The following is a 12,065-nucleotide window of genomic DNA, read 5'->3' on the forward strand; positions in this document are numbered from 1 at the left end:
CCGGGATGGCTGAATGACCATTATAGATCTGAAGCTCGCGTGAGGTGGAGTCACAAATCACACTTCTGCATCACGTGCAGCTGCAGTCGAATTGGAGAACTGACTCAGCACAGCCGTATCATGTACGATACGACCTTCCGACGCAACCTGAGACACAGGTGAGGTCCACAAAACTCTTCTCGGTATCTTGAAAGGTCGAGAACCTGAGAACCGACGACTTGGCACCGTGGCTGTTGTGACCAGCCTGCTGCAACTAGAGATCAGGCGGGTCTTCCAGTTGCAGCAACAGAGTCATGAATGCTAGCATGCGAGTATACACTCCCGACCATGGATCCTGTGTACACATCAATTTACGTTTTGGACTATTGGGATTTTAGATACACAGAGAGGCTTTCAAGGGCCCATGGATGCAACGAGCAATCGACCACTAGTACTTTAATCGCCGTGCTGACGAAGTATCCAAAATTATTTCTCCAATGACGTGACGTGCGTGATACGAGTGCGTCCACGTAGTATATTGAATAAATTTCATGCGTTTCTATGTTTAATAGGGTTAATCTCGCGTTTTTGTAAATGTGATTTCATCCAGTCATCAGCGCAATAGTTGCTCACTGAACAGCCAGTTGCGCAGCTCTTGAAAGCAGCAGCGACCATTGGTGACCCATCACGAGTCTGGAAAGTCGCATTAGACACCTCAGGTGTCACTTGTTTACCCCATGTGTTCTGTTTCCAAGGCACCTCCTAGTGCACCCGACGCGGTGGATCCGCCCTCACAGCATCGTCAGTGGCAGGTAGTAACGCTGTCGCAGAGCACGAGGTGGACGGCCGATGTGGAGACTGGCCGCCTGGCCTCGCCCATTCACCCTGTGAGTGGGCAGATGGCCGCTCCTTCAGCAGTGCCCAAGCAGGCTCAAGGGGGGAGCTGTTTACTGGTTACTGGGAGCTCCAGTGATAGGCACGTTATGGAGCCCATTAGGCCGGTAGCGTTCAGGGCTGGAAAGAAAGCCCGTGTGTACTCTGTATGTCTGCTGCAGGGTCCTCATAAGAGATGTAGAGGCGGCCTCGCCTGTGGCTACAGAGCACGCGTGTTCCAGTCGACTGCAAGTTGTGGCTCACGTCGGCACCAGCGACTCCTGTCGCATGGATCCTGAAGTGATCCTCAGTTCCTACTGCCATCTGGCAGGGGAGGTGAAAACTGCTGGACTCGTGTGACGGGTGCAAGGAGAGTTCGCAGTTTGCAACATCGTTCCCAGAGCTGGTCGGTGTTCTTTGGTTTGGAGCCGAGTGAGGGATCTCAACCAAATTTTTCGTCGACTCTGTGACGACCTTGGGTGCAGATTTATGGACGTGCTTTATCGTGTGGGGATTTGTAGGACACTCCTTGACAGGCAGGTCAGGGGTGCGCTACACAAAGGAAGCAGCTACTCGGACAGCAGAGTACTCGTGGAGAGCACATGAGGTTTTTATTTAGCAAGGCGGTAATCTGAGGTTCTCTGATGAACACTCGTCAGTCGATCTACAGACAGGGAAGTCAAACTGACTTCAGAGTAGAGCCATTTCGACTGTCACAATTTTATGTGTAAACTGTCGAAGTATTCGTAATAAAGATCCCAAATTTACTGTCCTCCAAGAAAGATGTCGTGCTCATGCTATTCTATCACGAAGCCTGGACACTTATAATGTGCTTTTAACATCCTGTTCACTACATTTCCTTTCCTGCAATGTATATATAGTTGTTTGAACTGTATATTTACCGGGTTGGAAAATTCTCTATGATTGAATAGTATATTTACGTAACCGCAAAATTAAGAAACACCAGTCTTGCTCGGAGACTTTGAAATGTAACAACGTAACGCATTTGAAACTTACCCCACACCGTATCTTGCTGTTCCTGGCAATCAGGTCCTTCCGCAGTCCTTCAAGCAGAGCCCTGACAGCATGCTTGCTGGCGTAGTACATCGAGTACAGTGGATCGAATGGCATGATGTGACCAGCTATACTGGAAGCAAGAAAAAGAAACAAACTTGTACTGCCTGTACTATATGGATGCAAATTGTATACTGTGTAAGTCGGCAAGATTTAACCACCAAACATGAATAATTTTCACAATTCGTATTTCATTTACTTCGGGGAGCGAAAGCTAGCGAATTCTTAACCGTTTCTTGGTTGATACTTGGTAGCCTCATACTTACATTTCTGTGGAGATGCAAGCTGAGACTCTAATTTTCTGACAGACAGGCGAATGTGCGACTTCACGGTCACAGTGATCGACAAGGAACAAGGGCTGTGGGAAGCCAGTTTCCTGGATCTAAAAGCAGAATTCTGGTAGTTTACAGCCAAAGACAGTCGCCTCGTCGCGAGGCCGGTGGGAAAGGACTTCTCGTGATTGACCTGTGGTCGCTAAGGAGGCTTAGGCGAGATGATGCTGAAAGTATGAGATTGTAGAGATAGAATCTTATAGCTGCCATGAGCAGTCTTTTTTAGCATAAGGAATGTACGTGGGATGCCTGCCGCAAATGAATGCTAACGTCCGAAAGAAGTTCTTATGCGAAGTGCCAAGCCGCATTTCTGCCAAAAGACACGTTAACGTATTCGGTTAGTTCAATTGCAGATGGTGGAGGTGTCATAATATTTTCTAGAAGTTTCTATTGACCTGAACATGAGCTGAAAGAGGTTGAGTGATAGCTTCATGACGTGTAGAGTGTAAGATACTCTATTTGTAACGGGGGCTGTGATTGGCTGTAAGGAGGTTTCACACTAACGACGCGAGATTTACTCTAAACTGGACGCTTCTGGCGGGGGGCGTCTCTTTGTGGTGTCGGTAGGACATATTTGGCTAGACAGCGATTTTGAGAGCTCTCTGGTGAGCGTCAGTGAGTGATAAACTTAGGTGGATAGCGTTTTGAGACATGGCTGGCGAGGTGTCAGCGAACTGTCTCAGCATTAGATTCGAATGTGCTGATGTTGCCACTAGGAACTGCATCATTCGTCTCTCTATGGACAGAGATACGAACCTGTGCTTATTCGTGGAGACGGAGGCATTACGAAGAGCTTCTTTAATAGCTCACATTTAAAAGAAGTCTCTGATTCTGTTTTATAAGTAAGTCGAATTCTTAATTCGTCATTACATAAGTGGCCTCGACCTCAGGAGGTTGCAGACGCCATTTTACGTCCTCTGTGTAGTCAGAATCTTCAGCTACGCAACGCACTTTGTCTCTGCGACCACTGGCAGCAGTTCCCAGATAGTCGCTGCAGATTTGTTCTTCACAGAATTGAATTCGGCAATATACGCACCACGAATCGGCACATAGGAACTCTTTTAACAGTACGTGTGTTAAGTTCCATTTCTTTGATCGCAGAGCCGTTCATTGTCAGTGCCAGTAAGGGTAGAGGCTTTCGTAACTTCCATGTTAATCAGTGTCAGCCGCTTAAGTGTTTCTGTCGTATAAGCGGGGACGCGATTCCGAGTCACGCCATGAACGTTTTGACAATCTCAAATTTAGGTTAGTGAGTTGGAGTTAACGTTCTGTCTCAATGAATGTTCACTTTGCATTGTATCTTTGATAGTTGTTTTTATAATAAAAGTATTATCAGTGCCCGGTTGTTCTACTCTTCCTAGAATTAGACTCCAGTCACCGATCTTGGTCAATTTAGAGTGGAGTATCGTCACAGCTTGGGGACTACCGCAGCTGGGGACTGTCATTGGCATGACTAACTTAATTCACTTATTCGGCGATGCCACAACGTTGCCATCACGTCATTTACTGCTATCACACATAATCACACGCAGTTAGAAGGGGTAGTATTGGCACTGAAGTGACAGGACCCTTACGAACACAAGTCTGTAATTATCATTATTTTCTATCCTTAAAATACATAAACTTCAGTGTGATACTGAAGAAGTTGCAGATTCCTCCCTACCAACCACTGGAACGAAACAGAGGGTTACGTGTGAGGAGAATTTTTGATAGATTCGACCTGTGCATGAACTGATACACCACATGTGCTGTACATTTAGTTCCTCCGTGGAGTTTTCCGTTGATGAATATTAGTAATGTTAGTTTCAACTCTGCAGCATGTTGTTGGTCGTAACAGTGAGCAAGTCACAGCATTTATCACTACTGGGCAGTGGTTTTGGCACATGATGCGTTAGTACACAGATATAGCAAAATGAATGGAGCTCTACAATAATTGAGCGCCTTCGTTTCTATAGTTCGAGTGAACACAAAAAAGTATACTATGAGTTTGTTTTTCTTTTTTGCTAAATGGTCCTACACAGGACAGAGACGGTGTGTCGCATTAAAGTCTACTCTATGTTGCGGACTTGAAACCATCTGTCATGCACTTCCTCAGGTCTAAGCGAAGAAGTTTTAATGCTCCGTCGATATCGGGGTTACTAGGACAAACACTAGTTCAGTTTAACAATGATCATGTTAGGAAATCAACGGTGGTGACCCTGAAGGAATTATTCTGGCTTGGGCCTTAAAATAAACAAAGAAACCACAGGAAATTTTTATGGGGATCGCTGGACGGGGGTTTAAAATCCACACCTCCGCCTTTTTTATGCACCACACCGTCTCGCGTAATGCGAATTTTCCTGTTTCCTTAGACGTACGAGGATTTTACATCGTAGCAGAATGCTACATAACTTTCACAGAATCCGTCTTTTAAAGGGAAGTGAAAATAGACCCGTTGTAACGATTCCTTCAACCGGGAAAACCTGATATAATGCGAATATTTTCTTCTGACAAAAAAAGTCTTATCTACACCGGTGCCCAAAATTCAAGCAACAAACGCAAATAGTCCAAGATTGCGTTAATTTTGCAACAAAACAATATAAACAGGTGGCAGTAAAGTAGAAACAACGTAAAAAATACAGAAGGCAAACAACTGCACCATTTATAACGGTAGGCAAATATGTTCTTCGTTTTTTCCAACTTAATGCATTTTCACACACATTCCGACAACTGGTTAATGTACTTAGCATGGGGTGTTACCACCTCTGGCAGCAATAGATGTCTGACTAAGAGTGGTGATGCTGTGAGTGATGTCATCAGTCTCATGTTGAGGCAATAACGCCAATTTTTCCTGCAGAGCTGTTCGGAAGTTTTCAAGGGTGGTTGGGGGATGCTGACGTGATACAACCTGTCTTCCTAGCACATCCCAGACGTGTTCCATAGGATTCAAATCGGGGGAGCGAGCAGTATCATCCGCTTCCAAAAGAATATCAGCGACCCGTGCTCTAAACGTCGAGCAGTATCATCCATCAGTACGAAGTATGGGCCCACAACTCCTCTCAAGAACCACACATGAGGTCCCAGGCTCTCGGCGCGATACCTGGCATCAGTTAAGCATTGCCTGTTCACTCGTACAATTTTATGAAGAGGTGTTATGGTAGACACCGTAATCCCTGCCCACATCATTAGGAATCCTCCTCGATACCGCTGTCTTTCCTCAATGTTTGGGTTCCGAAAATGTGTTCTACCCTCCCTCCAGATGCGTCTGCGTCGATAATCACTCTCCACACCAAAACGGGACTCATCTGTGAAAAGAACATTGACCCACTGTGGCATGTTGATGGTCCTTCTAAGAAGACGTGTCAGAGGTACACACACAGCAGATCTCAGACAGTAAAGACCTCTATGCTGTAGCCTTCCATACAGCGTTTGCCTCGCGGGTGCTGCGATGTCAGACCCCAGCTGCCATGCACTACTAAGGCGGTCCGTCGTGCTCTTACAGCCAAATAATGGTTCTCTCTTTCAGATATTACACGTGGTCGGCCCTGCCCTGGTCATCGGGATACAGTTTCGATCTCTGTAAACAACGGAACAATTCACATTAAGCCATCGGGGTACATTAGTTTGGGACTGTCCTGCTTCCATTCTTTTTACGGCTCTCCACTGCAAAGAGTCTGATAGGCGACATCTCTGTGCAACATCGCACCGTCTGTGACAGTGTACACCACGACCGTGGATGTTGGGCGACTCGACAAATACTATCTCGTTTGATGGGTGTACTGACGTCATCGTTGCCGTGCTTGTCCGTTGACCGGAATGCTATCTTTCATGCAGATAACGATTGTACGGACATCTGTTGACATTTTGTATGATTATATCGTGAATCAGACACAGGAAGTGAAAATAATGGTTTGTTCCTTTAATTTTGAACACCAGTGTAGACTGTGGAGATAAGAGTCAGCTTTCATGTTCGTTAATAAACACACAAAAATACAAGAACTTCTAGCCCTTTTCTAAACATGAGACGTTGATTGGAAATTGAGCAACGAAAACGCCCAACAACAACAAAACATAATCGTAATGAATATTTTGTAAATTGCGCAGTTGTTAAATTTTGAATCAAATGCAGATGAAACTAAAGTCTGACGAGGTCGGCTGTCATAGACAGTAGATAACCGACCGTCACTCTCGCGCACTCACACAGATACACATACACACACACACACACACTCACTCACACACACACATACACACACACACACACACACACACTACCACCAACAGTAACAGCAGCGGATTAACAGTAATGATTAACAGTGATGTCAATAGTTAAGTGAAAGAATATAAACTCTAAAAATAAAACACCAACTGCAAATCTTCAAGTGTTACGTTAACCCAGATAAAAATTACACTGTTTGTAAAAAGTGAGGTAGTGTTTGTTATTTCGGTAGCTATAAATATGTACCAGTACTTCGAGAACCAGGTATTCGGGAAACAGAAATCATTTTATTATTCTTCAACGACAGTACACAGTGATATCATCACCTGTAATTGTACTGTCCGAATTGTAAAGAAAGTAGCTAGTCTTCTAATAAAGAAAGCTAAATGCGGTGTAATGTTAAGCCCAACAGGAAAAGTATCACGCACGTGTATAACCCTGTACGAATATTTGGAAGAGTGTATTTACAAGATGACATTGCTTGTGATTTCTCAAACCAAGATTCAATTTTTATATCGCGAAAAATCATTTCTAGTTTTTTAGCTGGGTAGATAATCTACATGTCGTGAAATAAAGTATATTTAAAGATGTTCATTTTTCTGCTCTGAGAATCTGGTGAACGTGTAAAACCGAAATAGTTACGATAGCTCTAAAAAAAATGGAAAAGTACTAGAACACAAATATCTGTAACCTAAGAGCTAGCGTCAACTCAGGCGTAATGCAACAATATAATTTAAGCTGTGTGGTAATAGAAATTTGGTTTACTAAGCGTAGTAAAAAATCAAGGAAAAAAGTTTGCTCGGTAAAGAACTCACCTTACTTGTTGACATTGTCTCTTATGAGGGACACACACTTGGTCCAGCGATCTTCCATCTTTGTCATCCCATCAACAGAAAGAGGTTCTGTCAGACTCTGCGAAATACTCGTTGACTGCAGCTGTCAGTTTTTCATTTGTTGAAAATTCCTTACCAGCAAGCCAAAATTTAAAGTTAGGGAACAGGAAAAAGTAACTTGGAGCTGAGCTTGGTGTACAAGGTGAATGAGGAAGCAGTTCAAAGCCCATTTCAAACCATTATCGCTGATGTGTGGGATGGAACATTATACTGCTGAAAGAGTACTTTTTCGTATGCCAACCTAGGTTTTCTTCAGCCAACACAAGTTTCAAACGATCGAGGAATGGAGAATAACAGGTTTCAGGTTCGGGTCTACGTTTTCCCAAGTAATCTATGAGGATTATTCCTTGAGAATCGCAATAAACAGTACGGCACTGGAGAATTCTGAACCGATCTCACTTTACATTGCAACATGTATTTGCTACATGATGAAGAGGAGTACTGTAATCCAAGAACTGTCAAGAAACTTATTAGTTCCTCCCGAAGGTATCTCATGAAATGTTCTTCATGTCAGAGCTATCGCAGGTGTCAGTGCAGAATTCAAGCTTAGGGCGGCTTTGAGGTACCAGAGACAACGATTCTCACCTGGTACCTGATGTCGACGTTTATTGGAAGCTAAATGCTGATTGGCTCTATGTTTAAGAATACCTCTATACAGTCTCACAAGACGAAAATACATCGCTATAGACGCTTTGAGGTCTACCTGCATATGTGGATGACGAAGCCGTCGTCGACTCCCCTGTCCAGCATGCTCTGGACGGCCTCCCTCGTGCAGACGGACAGCCCCAGGACGTTGACGTCCAGTGTGTGCCGCCACTCGGCTGTCTGTCCAGCTGGGAACACAGCATGTCGCCATCATCAGTCAGCAATAAAGCGAAGGACGAGGACTGCAGTGAAACCGTGTGAACTGACACATCATACGAAATGCTTATGCTATTAAAGTTACTGATCCTGTATACAATGAAGCTACTCAGAACAGTGTAGTGACAGAGCATCGTCGTTTAAGCTTATTCTGTAATCCTCGTCGCAAGAAGTCAAGTCCACACTGTTGTATCTACGTCTTCACAGGCATTTTATGTCAGCAGTATTATCAATTTGAGACTCTGAAGACTGTCTTCCACGGGGTCCAACCGGCAAAAGTCGGAGGGTGTCACATCTGCACTGTGCGATGCGTAAGGGATCTTGATCCAGTCTAAGAAGGTGCCAGATTAGCTGCCAAAGATTCGTGCGGTTGGGCGTTACCATTGTGAATTTGGATCGCTTCCGTGTTCTTGTGTAATCTCTTCGTGGTAATGCTTGTGAAAGGTGATCGTGTCTCTCGCTATTTATGAACAGCGGCATTACAGAAAATCAAGAACCGCGTCCTTATTATTCCAAAAATTTAAATAATGAATTTTTTTGCTGCTGTCTGCCTCTTACATTTGTTTAGTATTCGGATGGAGATACGTCGCTTGTACCTGGATCTTTTTCATTCTGGATTACATACAGGGTGGTTGGAAACAGTCTGAAAAGCTTTAGAGGGTGTTGCAGAGTAGGCTGAGTTGAGAAATAATTGTTAAGAAAAGAACTCGATTCGTTGCTCCGTTTCGGAAATAATAAGCGCTGAAGGTCCCTCAGCGCGCAAATTCAAGCAGCCCTCCAGATAAAGTTAGTATGAGTTGTTATAGCATGGATGCCAACTTACGATACTGCTCAGCCTTTGGCCCTGGTTCGATCCTTACTACCGTCCCGTGTCTAATTATTGTGTCGCTCTCTTGCTCGGTATTCGGGAAACAAACGAACATGTTTGGCGGCACTGTCTCTGGCGAGCCTCTTGAATTTGCGCGCTCAAGCCCCAACGGCCTTATTGGCTAACTTCCACTGTCTTTTATTCGGACACGGCGCAACTTACCCTGAAACAGGATGACGTGCTATTCAGACTGTTTCTGACAACTCTTTATATTCACGTTTCGTCAGTAGATGGGATACAACCATGTTTTTATTGGCTTCCAATACTTGCAAACATCATCACGATAAAGAATGACAGCCAAAACAGTTGGCTGTCATCCTTTATCGTGAAGAATTTCAACAGTTGCTGTTGCAGCCATGTTTAAAATCTTGACTTGCAAACATCTCTTTATCAGTCTCAATCGAATAGGGCCACGGTTTCTGACAGTACAAATTTTCTTCCACTCTGCGTAATGCTTTTGGAACGCAGACCATGTTTTTAGAAAGCTCTCAGGTTTTTAAACCATTGTCTGCGTAAATAGAGTCGTCTTCTTGGTCAGGATTTGTATCAATGATTTTTGTTTAAAGTGTCCCACTTTTGAAACAATATGTAACACTGTAATTCCGTTACTATCAAAAACTTTTATTTCATTATATTTCATGAATCTGATATTTTATTTTTCAATTTCAGTATTGCGTAAATGTTTTGAAGGAATCATCACAAATCATTTGTAACTGATATTTTATCAGAAAGGTGTCTAAAATCGAACATGCAATAAATATACGAATTTGAACTACAAAGAACACAGCTAAAACAAAACAAGTTGCCTCTAGTGAGACGATCGTAAAAATAAATCAATCGTACTGTGCGAATGGAACCTGTTGCCTAATTGAAAAAGACTCAGCTTAAACAAAAATTATTGGAACAGGTTCTGTAGGTTAAAGATATCTATAATACCAAAGGTATACATAATTGCTGCGTTACAAAATGGTAAATACGAACAATATTGAAGAAGGAAGTTAATGCAAGTCGCATCAGAAAGCTGCACTGCTCGTACACAACCTGAACATCCAGGTCTTTTACCTGCCTTGGTCCACTGTCTAGTCGATGAATGTTCGTTCGTCTCGTTATTTACAAACTGCGTTTGAGAATCAAAGTGGTTGTGCCAAACTTACAGTAATGAATGCGGCAGGGAATGATTCCATCGTATAACACTGATTAAAAATAGTTAAAAGTAAGAGGGCAGATGGACAAGCATTAGCTCGCCCTCTCGGATCAATCCAACAAGTAAAACGGTATTAACTTGGTATATAGTGTCTCTCTCACTCTCTCTATTTTAGTCGATTCCCACTCTCCATGACCACCTGAACTACAGCACGCCAATTACTTCTGTCCTGCATTTTCTCCTGTAGACTTTCCAGGTTCTAATGCATTACCGATGTGACGCCATCGATTCATCTCATCCTTGGCACCCCTCTTCCTTTTCCTCCGATCTTGCCCAGCATTACCGTCTTTTCCATAGAATGATGTCTTCTCGTAATGTGTCCAAAGAAGGTCTGCTTTTTTTTGTTTCAGTACTGTACCGTCTAAGCAACAGTGTGGTTTTATTTGCTGTATTCGTACTCTTTGCAGTCCATGGAACTCTTAAGTATTTTCTTCTAATACCTCAATTCAGAGGTACCTATTCCACGCCGTTCAGCCTTTCTTGCGATCCAGGTCATATCAGTATATCACAATTTACTATACACTGTCAAAGTTGTACGTCCCCTCTCCTCAAAGCAATAACGGTCTCTTGATTTCGTGGCTGCATTCGCCATCACAGAAAATACTTCCATTTTTTCTCCTCCCGTATGCCATGAAGTGATACGTGCAGTTGCATAATTTGAGTTTTCTTGACGTTCTCCCTCAGACCAGCCTTTGTTCTTTCTCCTTTCACCTTCAGTAAGAGGATGTTTAACTCTCTTTCGCGTTCTGCAATCGGTGTGGTGTCACCTGCATATGTAAGATTGCTTATATCTATCTCAGCTATTTGCATTCCAGTTTATTCTTCATCTAGCCCAGCATTCCTCATAATGTCCACTGTTGAGCCAACTGACCGATACCTGGGACCGAGACTCATACTGACCCACTCCCTAAGAATGTGCGTCTTAACATTTTAACATTAAAGGCCGGCAGTAGGAATAAGCAGCATCCACCCCGTACGTAAGCAATTGACCACAATACCTAAATTTTATATATAATTGGAAGGAGAAACAGCCTTGGCCGTATTTTTTTGTTTTATTATCCGCAAAATCGATTTTCGGTCACTTAGTGACCATCCTCACTCAGTGCTGTAAGATACAATTAAAATTGTTAGCACTGGTATTAACAAGCTTAGAGTTAAGTGACCGAAAATCGACTTTGCGGATAATAAAACAAAAAAATACGACCAAGGCCGTTTCTCCTTCCAATTATATCCATTATCTGGTCGTGGTGCACAGAACACTCCATGGAGACGCCAATCAATAAAATTTATAACGCACTATAATTATTCTTCATCTACCTAATTTTTTGCTATGTCATATTATTTTATTTAGGAATTCCATTAAAAATAGCTGCGAGAAGTCGCTTAGTTTCAGAGCTGCGCTCAGACAACGATACGTATTTTGAGTATTTTCTAGTGTAGCGGTTCCTTTTACTATGCTAATGACTTACTTTCAAATAAAGTGTTCCCAAACGTATGGAAGAAATTAGAAGTTGATCTCAGGTGAGTTGCCTCTTTTAGGGGCCAAACATAAAAATCGGCTTACTTACGATTTAACCAGCACAAAATCAAGACTGGTACACAACTAAATATGTGAAATATATGTATAAAGCAACCGGATATGTAAAAGAAATCTGTATGAGTGACTATACATTTACTTCGATACATGGAATTTCTTCTTTCCTCTGTTATGAAATAACTTGAACTGTCCAATCGGAGTAATACGAGTAATGTTAACGTATCGTGGCCGCAGTTGTGGAAGTAC

General features: G+C 43.0%; 1 protein-coding gene across 1 annotated transcript in view; it reads right to left on the reverse strand.

Moving 5' to 3' along the window:
• Positions 1-253: 253 nt before the first annotated feature.
• LOC126235585 (dehydrogenase/reductase SDR family member 11-like) overlaps positions 254-12,065 on the reverse strand; it is a 43,234-nt gene continuing 31,422 nt past the window's right edge. Inside the window, exons 3-5 of the mRNA XM_049944300.1 lie at positions 8,053-8,182; positions 1,870-1,999; positions 254-334 (exon numbers count right to left, since the gene is read on the reverse strand). Of these exons, the coding sequence (XP_049800257.1) occupies positions 254-334; positions 1,870-1,999; positions 8,053-8,182 (341 nt within the window). The remainder of the gene's footprint in view (positions 335-1,869; positions 2,000-8,052; positions 8,183-12,065) is intronic.

This window comes from Schistocerca nitens, chromosome 2 (assembly GCF_023898315.1).
Source record: "Schistocerca nitens isolate TAMUIC-IGC-003100 chromosome 2, iqSchNite1.1, whole genome shotgun sequence".
NCBI lineage: Eukaryota > Metazoa > Arthropoda > Insecta > Orthoptera > Acrididae > Schistocerca > Schistocerca nitens.